The sequence below is a fragment of the Mastomys coucha genome, unplaced genomic scaffold (assembly GCF_008632895.1).
Source record: "Mastomys coucha isolate ucsf_1 unplaced genomic scaffold, UCSF_Mcou_1 pScaffold6, whole genome shotgun sequence".
Classification (NCBI taxonomy): domain Eukaryota; kingdom Metazoa; phylum Chordata; class Mammalia; order Rodentia; family Muridae; genus Mastomys; species Mastomys coucha.
This window is the reverse complement of record NW_022196912.1, coordinates 88,575,939-88,594,806: the sequence shown is the minus strand read 5'-3', so window position 1 is coordinate 88,594,806 and position 18,868 is coordinate 88,575,939. Positions and strand designations below refer to the sequence as shown.

Sequence of the window (18,868 nt, the reverse complement as noted above, 5' to 3'; positions counted from 1 at the left end):
GGAACTTTGTTTTCCAATAGTCCTTGAAAGATCTCTAAGCAGACACTTGTGCAGAATTTATCCCAAATCCCTAGGAACCCTGCTTTCTATCTAGTGGTAGCTACAAGTAGCCTATTGATTTCCATGACTCAACCTCAAAGATAAAGCAAAAGAAGAAAGCTGCACTTAAACCTCCCTTCTAACTCTAAAATTTTGGGTAAATAAATGCCCTAGCATTACCCTGGGAAAAGGACCTGAGCTCTTAGCTTTATACAAGCATTGGGGGTGCAGGGGTGGCTGTGGCTATGTTGGTATCTATGACTTCAATAATGGTTGACATAAGTCCATCCTGAATTCTCCATGACCCTGTGAAGTAGGTACTGACAGAGATAGAAAGTTGAAGCTAGAGGCTGGGGAGAGGGCTCAGTGGGAAGGTGCCTGCCACAGCATGCAAACATGAGGATCTGAGTGTGGACCCCCACAACACACAGGTAAAAGGCTAGGGTGTGGCAGTACACATGTAATTCAAGGGCTGGGAGCTACACATACAAAGGCTCCATTCCACAGCTTCCAGACCACCTAGCCAATCAGTGAGTTCCAGCTTCAGTGAGAGACTATCTCAAAGAAAAAGAAAGAAGGAAAGAAGGAAGGAAGGAAGGAAGGAAGAAATAGGGGGAGAGGATGAAGGTGAGAGGGGAAGAGGGAGAGAAAGAATAGAAAAGAAAAATGAAAAAAAAAAGTAAAAAAAAAAAAAAACCAAAGAAAATATCAAAGTCAAATTTTGGCCTCTTCTCTACAGGAAGACCCACACATGCATGCTCATGTGCACACACACACAAACCACCACATATATACAGATATATACAAAAACACACATATATACCACATACAAACATAGAGACACAGAAAATACATCAAGAAAAAGGATGAATGATGAACAAATGGACGGACAGACAGATGGACAGACAGGATGCCTAACTTGCAGGAGTTAGACAGCTCTGCTAACCGGAGGCAAAACTAAGAGTGGAGTGAACCTAGCATCTTGCTGAAATCCGGCCATCACACCACGATGAACTGGTACAGACACGGTACAGAAGGCAGCTGTCCGACGGAGCTCTCGAAGCCTACCTCTGGGTTAGTAGCCCACAACTGCAGACTCTGCACGCCAACTTGTAAGACTTAGGCAGATGCACACGTGCCTTTTTATACTCAACACAGGCTAAACGGAGGTTCCAAGGCAGGGAGGGGGGCGGTCAGAAAGATAAAGGGAAAAATGACTGCAGATCAACCTTATTCAAAGCTATTTAAAATTGTCAAGAGCTAATTCATAAAATTATAACCAACCAAGTAAGGGAATTTCCCAAAGTAAGCAAGAATAAACTGTATGTAGTTTTCTTAGTAAGAATCTTATTTATGTCAGTTAGTTAATTTTCAGGTATAAGTTTATATTTTTATTAAAAGCAACCACCCTAGCACCCTACCAACCATACCACTGCAATTCAACTACCCTATCCCTTTAAATTATTAAAGCCTTCCACTAATACTTAGGAGTTTACAGAAACCAAATGAGAAAATGTAAAAGCTAGAACACAGTTCAGACTCTGGTTTCTCTCTCCACCACAGCTCTAGGCCTCCAGCCAGCGATCATGGACCTGAAGCTGGCAGACAAAAGCAGATTCTCGGGTTTGATAAGCAGAAGTTTCTCTGATGTCACCTGAGGAGCAACCACAAGGCTGCCCCTCCCCCGCCCTGAGAAACTTTCCCATGGCCACCTTGAAGCGATGGTGCCCTAAACACAGTCTCCTGAGTGACTTTTGTTGGCCAGTGTGCTTCTTTTCTGAATGTCACCGTCAACAAAGCATCCGCAGTTATTCCTTCTTGAGGGCCTACAGTGTGCCGGGCAGATTTAAGGTATGATGTGACATCCAACCCTGATCCCCCAGAGATGGAAGGAACCTGGTACCTGCCAGTGTTGAGATAGTAGCCCTGAGCCGGCTGGCTCCCACTCTCCCCTCTTCCCATCATCCTGACTTAGGTCTCACACACCAGGTTGCTCTGCCTCTGCCTGAGCACCTTGCTCTAACCTTCACACAGCTGTGTGTTTCTTATCATTGGTTATGACTGAGATGTCACCTCTGTGTACTCTCCTCTGCAGTTCTGGACAAAGCAGCTTTGGCTCTCTCGCTTAATACCATCCTGTTTCAATCTCGCAGCAAATCTCTGTACAATTTGTTATATTCTTTTCGTCACTTACTTTCTTGTCTTTTAAGGGGGGTGTTGTTGTTGTTGTTGTTTTTCTTTTTGACACACCATCTCTTGTAGCCCAGACTGGCCTTGTATTTGCCAAACAGCTGAAGATGACTTTGAATTTCCAATCCCTCTGCCTCTACTTCCCAAGGACTGGCATTACAGGCATGTACCACCATAACCAGTCTATACTTGTGTTTGGCATCCTATCTGGGGTTACCTGCTTGCTAGGTAAGCCTCTGCCCACTGAGCCCCTTTCCCCATCCTTTCCTTTATTGACCTCTCCGTGCAGGCAAGGGCTCCGTGAGGTTACAGTTCTGGGTTACATAGATGATGCTCCATGGGCCCCTCCAGAACACACCTGGGCACACAGTAGTGCCTGACTAACACCTGCGGATGACTGGACATTTACACTACCCCACATCGGGACACAGTAGAGAAAGAATGCTGGCCTAAAGGGCAGATGGCCAGATTCTCATGGCACCCACTACTAGCCAGGCGAGAGTTCCCTAGATGATCTCCATTCAGCTCATTTCCAACATCGTCACGCTGGGTGAAAGGGACCCGAGCCATAGGAGACCCCCAACTCCAACAATAATAGAAATGCAGAACTGCCATCCATGTCAGGGATCTGTCTTGCACTGACAGTCATACACCACAATGCTATTGCATCTCCTAAAGATGGCAAAGGGTTTGAGCGGAAGTTACAGAACAGACAAAGCCTACGCCATCTCACAGGGGAAAGTTTAGATCTTCCGAAGATACCAAACTAAGGTCACTCAACGAGGCCTAGTTTTGTTTTCTCTCTTTGTCTGCTGCAGACCTCAAGGCTCCTGTTCAAATACAGAGGCTTTTGAACATACCTCAATCATACGACCAAATAAAGAAATGGTCCTAAAGCAAACCAGGATCTACTATATTCCTCCACTAAGAAAAAAATAGAGCTTTTAAAGTGCAACCTTAAAATGCACAGCTCCTCTCTGTCTGTAACTGGCCAACTGTCTCCTAAGACTAACAGGGGGAAAAAGGTCTCTTGCAACACAAGGGACAAAGGCTAGAACCACACCGTGTGAGTTGTTAGCATTAACAAAAGCCTGAGCTTCGATATGATTCAAGCAGGCTATTTTACCTGGCACTCTATATCATCCAAAGTCAGGAATCAGGACCACTAATCAGGTGACACTAACTCCCAGAATATGATCAGAAAAGAAAAAAAAAAAAACAAAACAAAACACATGCATATTTTGCTAGAAACAGGTCCACAGTTTTTACCAGTCAGGACACTGAAATGGTTTGTGAGCCATCTGCTTAGCCTGAGCCCCGACTCTCAACTCTTCCAGCCACCATGAAACACAGACAAACATGTCAACGTGCCCAAGAGACTCGAAGCTGATGAATAAATGAGCACATTCCCATTTAGAAAACCATGCTAACACATACACGACTTGGAATTAAAGGCCACAGGAAAGTGCTGCAGACATGCAGGGGTGGTGCTGTGCCTGTACACGGGATAAATATGACTTTAAAAAAAAAAAAAAAAAACAACCTGTAGTTTTAGCTTGTGCAGAGAATGAGGCCTAGGTCTGAAATTAGGTTCACAGGGCCGGATAGGACATGCTCACACTGGCCCCAAATGACTTGGCTTATTAATGCAATTATGAGGGGCTGGTGTTGACCATGGTTCTATGCTCTGGCAAATTTCTTCAAGCACAAAGCAAACACTCCTGCTAACCCATTAAGCATTCCTCTACCTGTGAGGTCGAATGTGTACCAGGGACCTTTCCGAGGAGGCAGCAAACCGTAAATGTGCCTCTGATGAGTGGCCTGTGGGGGGTTTCCACCACACTCGTCCCCGGTGCCTTGATGGTCCGGGCTCTGATTCACCGGATCCTACGGAAGCAGACTGGCATCCTAACTGTGACAGAACCTTTTGGATGGTACTCAGGAAAACTTCCTGCCTTACAGGATTCTTCAGCACAGCCTTGCAGGGCTGCGATGGCCCTTTGGCTCCCTCCTCCATCTAATTAAAACATCTGTCCTGCAAGTGATTTATTGTGTTGTCACCTCCTAGGGTGGAGATATAGACTCGTGGCTACAGACACTTCAAGACTACAAAGCTTTAATTACCCGGCTAATGAGAATCTATCAAAGGCTTAAACAGTGGTATAGTCTCTCCTCCTTCTCTCCCCTCCCCCTCCCCCCTCTGACACGAGGTAAGAGGGACATAACTTACAACTGCCCCATAGAGAAGAAGTGCATTAGTGTAAATTAAGAACTACAACCACCTGGCTTGAAATGAGGCTTAACCATAATTACTTCAGTCTGATTTTTAAGCCAAGGAAATAACGCCAACATCACCGTTGATGCCGGACAAGTCATTTGGACACAGGCTCAATCCTCTCCCAGCCTGTGCGATTGAGATGTGGGGCCAATTCAATTCATAGGAGTCACTAACTCTAATGAGACATAACTCACATTGACTGTTTTACCAACCCAGCTGCTCCCAAAAGGAGGAAATGACGGTCGCCTAAAGAAGGAAATGACATGGAGAGTCGCCTACAGGACAGAAGCAGTGGCTATGCAGGTGAAAGGGTCCTTAGGGATATCCTGGTGCGATACTTTGGCGATAAAAGCCAGAAAGCTGAGACTCTGACAAGTAGAGATTAGCCTGAGATCCCAGCTGACAGGGGACAATGTCACACGCTGAGCCCAGTTCTCCTGACTGGAGTTACAGCACAGCCCTCATATATGCTGTAAGCTGTGATCTATAAAGCAAAGTGAGGCTTACCTAATATATGCAAGCACTGGGTCCAAACCTCAGCACTACAATAAAATAAGATACAGAGGGTCTTCTTCTAATGGAATGGTTCCTACAATACCAATTTCCAGTAAAAGTTAACTCCCTAACATAATCACTAGAACATCTGCTTTCCTGAGTAGGACACAACTCTACAGATCTACACTGGAATCTAGATAAATCTCAATCAGTATACTTATAAATTAAGGACTATCTTCTATGTATACATAGTATACAGTTCTCGAATGTGCTCATGTGTATGTGTCACATTTCCTGTGAGCACAGCAGCAATAGTGCTTGGGCTGGAATTTTAGTTCCCACATTCCAGAAATGGAGGCATAGGCGATTGTGTCACCAGCTCGATCCCTCCCCGGGCTGAGAAGGCACTGAGTCAAAGGGTCTGCTTACGTAACAGGGAGCGGTGGAGTCTGGGGCAAACTGCAGTGTCGCAGTACTAAATGGCTCCTGGTTCTGCGTAAAAAGGATTTGTGCCAAGTAAGTACACCTTCAGGCTGTGGGCAGGCACATCCACCGTCAGACTTATGGCGATGCTTCGGAACTAGGTTGATTTTTCAGTGCAACTTCTACAACTCTCTTAAGATCCACTACTGAACTTGAGGCGCTGTGTGAGTCAAATACAGTGTTCACTGCTTTCAGCCCTTGGAAGTCACAAGTATTTGCAGGCTATTTACAGATATCAAAACCTAACTCCTTCCCATAGTTTTGCAAAGCCTCTGGGGGAAGAGGGGTCAGAGACAGGAAGGCCTTTCACCTGTGATGGCTCCTGGAGAGCATCATCAGGTCAGAAGATCCTATTCCTCTTGAGGAAGGATCTTTCCACCCTTTAAGCAAAGCAGGCCATCCAGGATTATCTAGGTAAGAGCATTATAAATCAGCTCCTCTTCCATCCAGGAAAATGTTCTGTATTTCCCCCAAACCTGTTGCTTACCAATACCTGACGACCGGCCTCTGTGCTGTAACTTCCTGGATGGTTTTGTTTATGGGTTTTCCATCCCCAATTTATCTCCTCATTGGAACTCTGAGACCTACCAAGGAACAGGCTGTGTCTGTTTCACCCACGGACTCTCAAGGGTTCAACATCAAGCCTGGCCCACAGCTCACTCTTCCACGGTAGGGATGCCTAGCTGGGCATTACAGATAGAAATGTGCCTGTTACTCTAGCTATCTCAAGACCGGGGGTGGGAGGGCACAGGAGGGGGCTGAGGGGGAAGAAGCTTAGTCACTTGCCCACTGTATACTCTGAACTGCTGCAGACCAGTGTCCCAGATGTCTGTGAGAGACAACCCATTCACACTCCATTCCTTCAGTTTGGAGACACTGAGGCCAAGAGAGAACAAAGGAACAGGAAAGCAGAAGTGGGCAGGTTTCTGGGAGCTGGTATTGCCTGGTCTGAAGCCTGTGGGTAGGAAATAGCACTATGCTCGGCCTGTGGGGAACTGGAAGGTTCTCCCTCTGAAGCGTGTGGACTAGAGAGCGGGAGACTTGTGCCTCAAGAGGAAACCAGCAGCAAAACAAAGAAGAATATCCCAAACCAAATTAGAGACTGTTGGTTTCTCTGATCGGGCCTGAGAGACCGAGGAAGAGTTTGAGGTTTCTAGGTGGCAACTTCCGAAAAGGCCACTTGGGGCGTTAGAACAATAAGAGTGGAAAGCAGTCACTACACAGGCTCGATCTCTCATTACATCGTTATAAAAGGGAACTTAGCCATATTGATACACAATGAGGTATGCAATAGCCAACTGTCACATAATATATGTATCTATACCTGCAGAAGACCTCGGGGACTTCCCCTCCCTAACTGCTGCCCACCTCATAAAATTTCATCCACTTCTGCCACCACAAGGTACCTTTTCAGATGCTCTCCGGATAACCACACAGCACAGGAGACATGATTCAGACCCCACCCACCAACCTCAGTAGCTCGCCAAGGCTAAAGATATGCAGTTCTTGCTCAAGACTCCAGACTTAACATGGCGCTCAAAACTTGCAACTGAAGGAAATTACCAATGCAAGAAAACCATAGACTTTAAGAATGAATAAAGCCAGGAATGGTCCACCTATGTTAGTTTGCTTGCTACTGCTGTGGTAAAGGCCATGACTAAAAGCAACCTGGGGAATAAAGAGCTCATTCTACCTTGCAGCTCACAGCCCTTTATGGAAGAAAACTCAAGGCAGGAATCTGGAGGCAGGAACTGAGGCAGAGGCCATGGGGGAACTCTGCTCCCTGGTCTGCTTGCTGGTTTAGTTTTTTATACAACCCACGAGCATCTACGGGGGGGTGGGGAGGTGGCTGGGCCCTCCTGCCCCAGAAAACTAACTAGCCCACCTCGCATAGCGTTTTCCATCTCTAATATATTTAATGGACATAAACATCCAACCCAGTCTTTCAAGTTCAACTGGGTCTGCCACTTATAAACAGATACAGCACCAACTGGCTTAGAAGATGAATGAAAAGTTTAAAGAAAAAGATATTTCCAAAATAACATACACTTTATTGGCTCCAACATCACATAAAACTTCTTTCTTTTATTTATTTGATGGTTTGTTTGTTCGTTTTTGTATTTTGTATTCATTTGTTTAACAAATATCCGGTATCACACACCACAGACCGTTCACAGCGCTGGGGTCAGAAGCGTCTCCTGCTCCCTAAGACCTTACACTCTACAGAAGGAAGATGTGAGGGCTAGCAGTGTGGCTCAGTGACGGAGAGACTGGCTCGCATGGGTGAAGCCCTGGGTTCAATCACCAATATTGAAAACATAGGAGAGGTATAATAAAGAAGTTGATTAGCAAAGTGATCTCAGAGAGTGACTAAGAGCAGAGACGGGGACAATGCTCCCAGGGAGGCGGATATCCATCCCAGCCATAACCTACGTGACCAAGCAACCAGCCCTCCCAGAGCAAAACCCATCTCCTGATAAAATGGAACGACTTAGATAGCTCATTCAGACAGCGGAACAGACCTCCCTTGAGAGTCTAAATCACATTCCCCTAAAACACTGCAAGCTAGTCAATGCTAGACACTTCTTACAGCTGCCTCAGGGGGAACAAAAATCAATCATGAGAATTAATAACCACTACAAAGTACAAAAGAGAAGGAGCCAAGTGATAGAAAATATGGAAGAATTTGGGTGTAAAAACCTCACGCCCTTGTGTCCAGCAATCAGGTCAGGAGACAGTCACTGGCGGCCCAACAGGGCACCAGGAGGCCTCACCTGACAGGACTATCAAACGGGCATCTCAAAGAGAAACTGAGAGAGCTGCTCTCCATGGCCACACAGAACAGAATGTCTTCGGGAGGCTGGACAGGAAAAGAACCTGGGATCCCGCCAAGCAGGTCCTTCCTTCCTGAGGGGCGCCAAGGTCTTTCCATGACGCAGCCTCCAGCTCCGCCTGCCTCCTTCATGTCCTCAACACCCAGCATCAAGCTTTAGACACCAGGGGAGTCAGACAACAAGGGCAAAGACCAGGGGGAAGTGGAAACAGTGCCTCAAGCAAACTCTGAATGTTCTGGAGTCCAAGAAATTATGCAAAACAAACAAGTTCCAGAAGAATCAGAAAAAAAAAAGAATGTAAGTGATAATCTAGACAATGAAAGTGTCCAAAAATTAACTTAATACATTTGCTCTATTGGGGTTTGGTTTTCTAGGATCATGTCTGAGGGAGCAACACTGCTTCCCAGAGGTAGTGCTGACTCAAATCTGTCATCATCAGCCTTCACTTTACACATTCAGCAAAACAAAGATGATAAACTTTGACTGTTTTCCTACAGTCTTCTTGAAGTATGACTGAACTGTAATGCGAGGCACATTTGTAAAGTGAACAACTGGGTGGGCTTTTGGCGTAGTCAGTGTGAACCCATCATCTCCGTAAAAATAATAAACAATTCACCTGTCCCCAGAATGCCCTTGTGCCTCCATTGCGTCCTATCTATCCCTCATCCCCAGACACCCATGAATGTGCTTCCTGTCACCAAGGGCTTAATTTCATTTTCCAGAACTTTGTATGAATAGAATCCTACAATAATGTTCTTTGAGGGGAGTGGGATGTGAGAGACATGGCTGTGGCCAACCCACAGGGCAGATTTCCTTTGAGATTCACCCACATTGCTGCATGGTATCACTAATTCATGTGTTCTGACAGTTTATCTACACATTCCTGTTTGTTGCCATCACAGATGAAACCGCTGTAGATGATCATGCACCGGTCGTATTGTGAATGGTTCGATCTCTCTTGGCAAACTCACGGGTAGATAAATCATACAGTAAGTCCAAGTTTGGTTTTCCAAGAGGATTGCAGCATTTGACCTTCCCAACAGCTGTGTGGGGCAGCTACAGCTGCACCCTTCCTCACCTACACTTGTGATAGGCAGGACACTGACTCTGGCCTTTAGGGGTGCGGGGGGAGTGAATACAGTGATATTTTGTTTTGTTTTTAATCTGTATTTCCTTAGTGATTAGGATTATGGAGTCTATTTCAATATGCTATTTATCATAAAGATATTTTACTCGAATACTATGACCTGCTTTTAAATTGCAAAAAAAGGGTGTTTTCTTATTACTGTTGCGATTTTAGAGTTATTTTATTTATTCATGTGGCCAGTACTTTGCCTAACTTATACTATGCAGTTATATGCTCTCAGACATTGGCCTGTGTTTTCATCCTGTTGGACATCTTTTAAGAACTAATTTTTTAAATCTGCCAAAATCCAATCCTTGTAATAATTGAGGCTTTGGGATTGCTCTGTTTTCTTCCTTTTTTTTTAATTTACTTATTGGCTGAACTCAAAATTATTATGATTTTCTGCAATAATTTCTTGCAGGAATCTTACAAGCTCTTATTGCAGGTCTATAGCATTTCGAATGAACTTTGTACATGGTGTGGGGTAGAAATCAAAACCTCGGCTTCTCCACAGGGCAACCCTGCCCGGCCACTTGTTGAGAAGGCCGACATGTTCCCCCACTGAACAAACTTCCAGGCTCTTTAGTCAAAATCTAACCGATGGTTCCTGTGCAGCTCTGTTTCTGGATTCTTCTGCTCCACTGGCCTATGCTAACACTACAATAAGCTCTAAAACCCTTCCATGTGTTCTTTTTAAAATTAATTCTCAGACCAATGTAGGTCCTTTGAATCTACCTCTATATAATTAGTATCCATCTGTCAGTTTCTATGACTTACTGAGCCTTCCTGAGATCCTGACTGAGGCTGCTCTAAATCTACTGAATATTTTGGAAGAGCAGGGTTCTTAATAATTCAGAATCCTTCCAGCCATGAATACATCATAGTCTCCGTCGTTTCCTTAGCTCTGTATTCCAGCAATGTTTTATCATTTCCACGGAAAAGTCTCACATCTATTTTGTCTAATTCATCCAATTTCATCTTCAACTTTCTTACAAGTGATATATTAAAAATAATTTCAGTTTTCAATAGTTCACTGCTAATGATATAGAAATGCAGTTAATTTTTGTACACTAGCTAATTTGTGGTTTGGATCCTGCAAACCAGCTAAACTTGATTGTTGGTCTTCCTTTTTTTTTTTCTATAAATAAAGATGGTTTTACTTCTTCTTCTGTGATCTATGAGTATTTTGTTTCTTGAAACTTCCTTATTGTACTCTTGGACAGTGTGGAAAGTAGAAGAGCAAGCAGCGCCCTTGCCTTGTGCCTGATCACAGCGGAATATTACTCTGTCACCGAGGTGTGCCTGCAGGTTACTATAGACAGCCTATATGCTAAGAAATTTCTCTCTGTTTCTAACTTGCTTAGAAACTTTATTCTGAATGGATTGTTCATTTTCTCAAATGTTTTTTCTGCATCTATTGAGGTGATCATACAAGCCTTCATTTTGACCCTGTCCACAAGAGGCATTGGCAGCTCTACAAACATGAGATCTGCCTTAGCGCCCTGGCGGATCTCTAAATCATATTGAGAGAGTCTGGCGCTCACTTGGTTACGGTATACTCTCTACTTGCTTCAGTATTGGATTTAACTGACTAAAATTTAAAGCTTTTTGTATCTGAGATCATCAAGGACGATACCTGCTTGCAGGTATTTTTGTCTTGCTTGGTAATGTCTCACATCTATTTTGTGTTTTGGTATTATCGTTGTGTTTGGGTATTATTTCAAATAATGAAGCAATCTATTTCACTGCCTTCTATTTTCTGAAAGAATCTGTACAAAGCAGGTAATAATACATCTTTAAGGACACAGTATATAAGCCATCAGTAAAAGCCATCTGGGACACCGAGCTGCATGGTCGAAGACTTCTAACTATAAACTTAGTTTAATGATCATAAAACTACTTAAGCTGCTTGAGGGGAATTGGGCAGTTTATGTCTTTTCAAGCTATGTGTGCCTTTCATCCGAGGCTCACTGGCCTAACACCATCTGGAACACACCCGAATCCCCTCTGTACTGGAGGTAGGCTCTACAGCATTATTCTCGTTCTTATTCCAAACACTGGTAACCAGCATCAGTGTCCCCTCTTATCACCAGCATTCAAGCTTGAGGCTTATCAATTGAAAAGCGGAAAGACTCTGCTTTTTCTTTGTGGAGTTCCTGTTTTCTACTAGACCAAGTTCTGTTATCTTTACAAACTTCCTTATTGTTGGCTGTTCCATTGGCTCCTCAGGTTCAAGGTGAAAACACAGATCTTTGACTTGAGGTCTTACTAATTTCAGTGTCTGATATGATCAGTTTCCACTAAAGAAAAAAATTTACCTGCATCCCATTCATTTATCTTATATAAACTGAATAAAGTGATTGTACAATTAATAGAAATGTAAGATGCTGGACCTGGCACCAGATATACATTTTGCTAAAATAGCTCTTTGCCTTTCTCCTACCACAGAACACAAGCTCATATTAAATCCAGAATAACTGGTTACTGTCTTCATACTTGGAAAGTGTCTGGAGCAATGAAGCATAGAGAGGTTCAGGGTCTATTCTAATGAGAATAAAAAGGCTGGTTTATAATGAACTCATGGTTACATCCCTTTCTTAGGCTCCAGCAGTTGCTGGATTTTTTTTTTTTTTTTTTTTTTTTTTTTTTTTTTTTAGGTCAGCAATTTATAGTTCCACTAGCAACCAGAATAATTTTTACTCTTTCACTTGAACTGTGAACAAATTACACATTTGAACTTGATATGCCATACATTTCTACAGTCTATAAAAGATCATTTTGAACAATATTCTTAACAAGGAAACATTCTAGTCATACTATCCTCAGTTTCAAAACACTTAGAGCCATATATATATATATATATATATATACACACACACACACACATACTGACAGACATATATGCCATCTAAATATAAATTCCTGACGAATCACTGGCTCCAGCATCATTTAAATGCTGGTGGTATCATACATTAAAGTTTTCCAAAATGCCACCAGTGGGTTTCTATTAACATCTAGACAGAACGTTAAGCAATACAGATTTTTGAACCTTAGTTCACTTTAAATCTTCATTCATTTCCTACAACAATAAACAGCTCCATGCTCTCCCTAGCTAACCCTAACCTGAGCTTTCTTTTGTCATACCCCCACATCTAGGTCTTCCTTTAAGCTCCATGCTCTCAAACCTAAGTCTGTTTCCTGTCAGCTAGGAAGTCTATACTCCTGATGCTGGGGCCCACGCCCAGAGGCTCCTATCTAGTTTATTTTAAAGTAGAGGTGTTTAAAAGCTCCCACAGGATTCAAATCTTCAAGCTAATCTAGGCTGTCTCCAGCACAACATGCTTATCACAGCTCATGGCCAGCCTGCACCACCACACTCTAGCACCCAATTCCTCTAGAGCTTTGCCCCACCTAACTTCTAAGCAAACACTAATTCAAAATTCACATGCTCAGTTCAATTCCATGTCTGGAAATTCACAGACAAACATGTAAACTTATTCAGGAAACTGAGGCAAAAGGACTGTCCCAAGGTCAAGCCAACCTGGGCTACTGTGGGAGACCCTGTTTCAAGCCAACAACAAAGTTAATTCTTAACTGTATTTAATGGGATCCCATCTAGCCCACTACTAAATTCCAGAGAGAGAGAGAGAGAGAGAGAGAAGGAAGAGGAGGAGGAAGAGGAGGAAGAGGAGGAGGAGGAGGAAGAAGAGGAGGAGGAGGAGAAGAAGAAGAGGAGGAGGAAGAGGAGGAAGAGGAGGAGGAGGAGGAGGAGGAGGAGGAGGAGGAGGAAGGGAAGGAAGGAAGGAAGGAAGGAAGGAAGGAAGGGAGGAAGGAAGCAAGAAAGAAAGAAAGAAAGAAAGAAAGAAAGAAAGAAAGAAAGAAAGAAAGAAAGTAAGTTAGGCTGAGATGAAATTAACCCCATAATTTGAGAACTAAAGTTAAAAAGTCATGGGGTTTATTTTTTATTTCTATTTAAAAGGTGAATTTTTACAAGCCTTCTGTGACATTAACAACACTCCAAAGTATAAAATACATATCTCGATGAATCTTTGTTACTCTCCATTTGGTTCTACCACTTGTGAATTTCAAACAGATTCTGAATAACGATTCACCCGGGGTTCCAAACCCACTCCTGGCAGAACTAAGACCATTATTAAATCTCTAGAGTCTTTACCACACACTACATTTTGCCAGACCACTTCGCTGTAATTATCATCTCAGAGTGAGCACAATAACCCAGCATCACAAAGACAGAGTGAGGATTAAAACATACAGGCATTTCTGGCGCTGTGTGAGGCACTCTAGAAACTTATGGTAGAAATTCTATCTCCAGGGAACTATGGGAATGGCAGAAGCATCTAAGAAGTTGCAGGCAGCTAAACGTCAACACAGAGGGAGGACGCCCAAGCCTAAGATGTTCTGGCCACCTCTTCCCAGAGGAATAGTTTGGAAGAACTATTCCAGTACTCATACACTCCAGGCTGACTGAATTTAAGAGCAAACACAGAGAAATTTTAAACCTGCCCCCCCCACCCTCACTCCTGGCCCCCAATCCGCAAGAGAAAAGCTAAACAAAACTCCTCCTGAGTGAAAAGCCATGCACTCACGCTGATCCCTGCCAGTGTAGCTTTTGTATCTCTGGGATGTAATGGATGTGCATGCTGAAACACGTGTGCACGTCTGTGTGGCTGAACCAACATGCATCCATAAACACTATGAATAATACTTGCGAGAATGTATGGCTTTCTCCTAAGAAGTGTTTGAAGCATTTGACTCAAACCATTATCACTTTCATATCTCCCCCTTCTCTGCTTTTCTTTATCTACCCAGGGGCTGAGAGTTGAGGTTCCTAAACCCCCTACCCCCAGAGGAGCAGGATGAAGCTCTGTATCACTCTTGGGCTTTCCCTAAGTGCAAAGTCCAGGTCCACAAAGAGGACGGCTTCCCAGAGTCACACCTGCGCCCTCATACACCCACGGCTGTCGCGTCAACAGAGCAGGCCACCTGGGAAAAGACCAAAGTCTAGAGGGAATTCCTTCCCCTGCAGTGCGATGAGGAAGGGGACCCTGACGAGTTTTTGAAAATTGAAAGGAGGAAAAGTCCAGCAGACATGAAGGGGCGAGGCAGCCGATCGCCACTTACCCAGCCCTCGAAGGTGTCCGTGGTGCCCGCCGTGCGCAACAGCTCCTGGAACTGCAGCGTGCAGTTGGCCACAAAGTGGTCATAGCCCAGGGGCGTCTCGTGGAAGACCGCTAGCTCCAGGTGGCCGCCGTCGGTGACATTGGCACAGAACTCCTCGTTGTAGGTGGGCTTGTTAGTCTTCTGCTTTGTGCTGGTCTGGCCCACGCGTACCTGGTCCACGCTCACCGTCAGATAGGGGTCCAGCAGCTGATGGCCCTTTTTAAAGAGCGAGTGCCGCAGGGACCAGCGGGTGGGCTGCAGCCCCACAGCCTCTCCGATGCGGACCCTCAGATAGCCATTGAACTTCATCGTGCCGGACGACATGCCGGCGCTGCTGCCGGAGCCCCGAGGGGGCCGCGCTGGCTGCCACTGGGGAACCGGGAGCCCGGGCTCAGGGCAGTCCTCTCCGCATCCACGGGCGTAGAGGCAGCTCCTGGGAGAAGCAGCACCCGAGCCCCCAGCGATCGGCCATTCCGCCTCCTCCGAGGGATCTTCCCCTCCCCTCCTTCCCTCCCGCCCTTTCTCCCGAGGTGGAAAGGAGGGGAGCCGGGCTCCGAGCCCTCGACCGGCTGCCGGGCTCCCGACTGTACTCCCGGAGCGCGCGGAGCTCGCCCCTTCTCCGGGGCCGGGCAGACAGTCTCCCCGGAGAGCAGGAGCGACCCGTCCGGCTAGCTCCAGCTTTGGCGTCTCTGCCCCCGCCTCCGCCCGCTCCTCCTGCCCCCGCCTCCGCGGGCTCACGCTCTCCCCCACTCGGTGAGCTGAGAACCAGGAAGCAGCCGCCGCAGCCGCATCCCGGGTCTGAGCCGCGCGCCGCCAGGCTCCAAGTTCTCAGAAGCCCGGCGCGGGCTGCCACGCCTTCCGGAGCCCGGGGGCGTGGCGCGCCGTGGGCAGCCCGGCCTTGAGGGTTGGATGGCCGGGCTACGCGGTGGAGGGGGCCCCCACTTTCCACCCACCCCTGGGGCGGTTCCCGCCCTGAGTGCTAGCCGATCCCTGCTCCTGGTGGCCGAGTTGGTGGTGCGTTTCGGGCTGAAGGCTGCCCTACGGGGCTGGACAAAAAGGAAGGATTCCAGGCCCACCGCCAGCAAACACCTGAGGCGTGGGAGACAGCCCGGGAGAGAGTTGGCAGGACCGGTGGATACGGAAGATCAGCAGCAGGGAGCGCCTACCTCCCACCCTAAAGGTTGACCTGGAGACCCTGGCCGAGGGTAGCAGAGCCCTAGCCAGAGGCGGGTGCTCAGTGGGGAAGGGGAGGTCCCTTTCCTAATCTTTACCCGGACGGCTCATCCCAGGTTCAGCTTAGACTCATCCTGTTTACGTGCCTTTTCTACAGAGAGTAATTAATTGTTTTGTTTTGTTTTTTTAATAGGGCAATGGTAATGATGGAAATCCTGTACTCCTTCCTCGGAGAGGTGTGTCACTGCACTAAGAGCAGGAAAGATTGGTTCTGCTGGAGGCAGACAAGGCCAAGATGTAATAAGTCCCTTCCTCCGCAAGAGGTGGTTACTGGTCCACCTAGACCTGCATTACAAGGGCGAAAAAGTGTTCACATGCGCCACCCTGACACACAGCCTCTTAGGAGCTGCCTCTTCTAGGAACACTTTAGGCTGTTATTGTCAGAGTGGGCAGATCCTGAGTTTACCCATCTCATGACTTCTGCCGGGTTTGTCCCCTAGGAACATCTTTTGATCTAATCCATTACCATAAAGCTTGCACCCTGAGGGCCAGCCACAACGAATATGTCTCCCATAAAGCCTAGGCCATTCTTAAGATTCTTAGGGACACTCGCCATACCGGTTCTTACTAAACAGGTTGGTTGGTCGTCTGTCCCCTTTCTAGCACCTGGTTTGGCTCACTGAGAAGGTTCTAGGCAGTTTCACATTAGGGAATTGAGGCCAGGCCAATAACAGCTTCACACTATAGGATGAAACAGAGAATAGGCTAGCCGGAAGGACCTCTCTTGGAAATATCAAGGCTTCCTGAAAGAGTCGGGCAAGGAAGTAGAGGCTCACTTCAGTTCAGGCAGAGCTCTCTAAAGTATGCTAGCAAACAGTGGAGGGACTCCTAGGGACGAAAGAGGCCAAGTCCTCTGGGTGAGATCAACTCTGCCCCCTCCCTAAAGACTTGGGCCTGGCTCTTCCAAAGAGCTGCCGGCTCACCTTAAGAACCACTGAAAGATTTAATGCAGTTCAGCCTCGGCATATAAGACTGTCCCCAGATGAAGGGGAGCTAGCTACACAGCTGACCTGGGGTTGGGGTTGAAGGAATGCCAGACATTTCATGTTCATCCTAACAGGCACCAGGGTACACAGTGGCAAGACAGCCAAGTGTCCAGTACTCCTGTGGAACCTAGAAACAACCAATAGAAACATCACGTGTGGCAAGTGTAGGAAAAGAAAGGGCCAAGGGTCCTGACACACGTAATCCCTGTGTGTGGGTAGAGATGAGCCCTCTGAGGAAGAAAGCAGTGGGCATGGCTCAGACTCTCCGACCTGTCCGGAGAAAGGACTGGGTCCCTGGAGACAGGAAAGATGGGAGTCAAATGGGTAAGAGGATGCTGCATAGTTAGCCACACTGCCAGACTGGGCCTAGGGAGGGGACTCAAGAGAAAGTCTATGGACATTCCCTATGAGCAATCTTAGCAGCCCAGGAAGCTGTTAAGCAGAGCCAAGACAGGATGAGATTTATGGATTTAAAAATATTTCTTGGGCCATGTGGCCAATCTATTGAAAGAAGATGCCTGGGTGGACAGGGGTCCTGAGAGGAGACTGTTGTTGACTGGGAGTTCCAGGGGTTAATAGAGATGAAGAAAAACAGGTTGCTTTGAGAACCATGTAGGAGGTAAAAATTGACAGGTTTGGAGGCTAGATCGAAGGAAGGGAAAGATTGAGCATGACTTGCAGAATGCAGCTTAAGCAGCTGGGTCCATTGGGGAGCCGTTAAGGAGTTCCGAAATGTTGCTGGAGAAAAGATTTGTGGGAGGAGACGAGGAGTTCGATTTGAAACCTGTCGGGTTTGATGGATGTTTGATACATTTAAGTGGAAATCTGAAACCAGGCAATTGGCTAGGTGACTGTGACAGTCCAAGGGACAGTCTGGGCTAAAGACATAAATTTAGGAGCCAAGGTATACAGATAGTAATGGGAGCCAGAATAGTGGGTGAAGCTCTGCTGTGGGAAAGGAAAAAAAAGACAAAAGACCGTGCAGCGTGAGATGAAAAGAACAAAGACAGAGCCACTCAGAAACTCTAGCATTTGTGGGTGGAGAAGAAGGAGGCAGGGATGCTGAGAAGCAAGCATGAAAGGAAGAGGAAGGCCAAGAAGGTACCGAGCTCAAGTACTGTGGCAGCCAGAGAAAAACGGGTTCAGGCAGAGAGGAATGTTCAGCTAGGTCAAATGATGCTGAGGTTACATAACACAGAGCAATGGACGAGGCTTTGAGGCAGCAGACGACCATCCAGACTGAGCTGAGTTGAAAAATGAAGAAGTAAAGATTGTAAGATAAAACCACAAGGTCTGGTCAGAATGAAGAGAATGTGCATCAAGGCTCTCGGAGAGTTGGTAGCAAGGCAAGACAGGAGAGATGACACCCAGCCCTGAGAATTCGGGAGCAATAAAGGGATAGGCCTTGCTTTAGAAATACCTAGCTGAGCTCATATGGTCACATGTGCCTCTAGACCCAGCTACTGGGAAGTCCGAGGTAGGATGACCTAAACCCAAATTCAAGTTCAGCCTGGGCAACACAGCCAGACATCGGCTCCAGGGTGAGAGAAATATCTATATTTGCATTTTAGTCTGCTTGCTAAAGCTGTCTGATTATAGAGTCACACATGACAGTGAGATAGTTAGATCCCCAAAAATGCCACAGGCAAAGTACAGGTCACCTCTGGTATCAGTCAAACTGTTTCTTAGGGCACTCACGTGCTCTCTTACCCTCTCTGCCCCTTTTGTCACATGCGGCTCCTTTTCTTCATTCCTTGCCCATGTTTTTAGACAGGGTCTCTCTGTGTAGCCTGGAATGCTGCCATGCTGACCTCAATCTTACAGCCAGCCAGAGCTGTCTCAAAACAAAGAAATGATGATGAAGCAAAGGACAAACCTGGAGCCAAAGGTGCACATCTGTAATCGCAGCACTCGGGAGGCAAAGGCTGGTGGATCTGTGTAGCCCTGGCTATCCTGGGACTCTCTACCTAGACTAGGCTGGCTTCAGACTCACAGAGATCCACCTGCCTCTGCCTCCTGAGTG

General features: G+C 46.3%; 1 protein-coding gene and 1 long non-coding RNA gene across 2 annotated transcripts in view; one reads left to right on the top strand and one right to left on the bottom strand.

Moving 5' to 3' along the window:
* Prkch (protein kinase C eta) overlaps nucleotides 1-15,544 on the bottom strand; it is a 203,096-nt gene extending 187,552 nt beyond the window's left edge. The window contains exon 1 of the mRNA XM_031356847.1: nucleotides 14,588-15,544. Within this exon, the coding sequence (XP_031212707.1) occupies nucleotides 14,588-14,950 (363 nt within the window). The 5' untranslated portion in view covers nucleotides 14,951-15,544. The remainder of the gene's footprint in view (nucleotides 1-14,587) is intronic.
* Nucleotides 371-1,790, top strand: LOC116080482. Its single transcript, XR_004114454.1, has 3 exons — nucleotides 371-470; nucleotides 965-1,113; nucleotides 1,603-1,790. It is a non-coding gene; the product is annotated as an uncharacterized LOC116080482 (long non-coding RNA).
* Nucleotides 15,545-18,868: the final 3,324 nt, after the last annotated feature.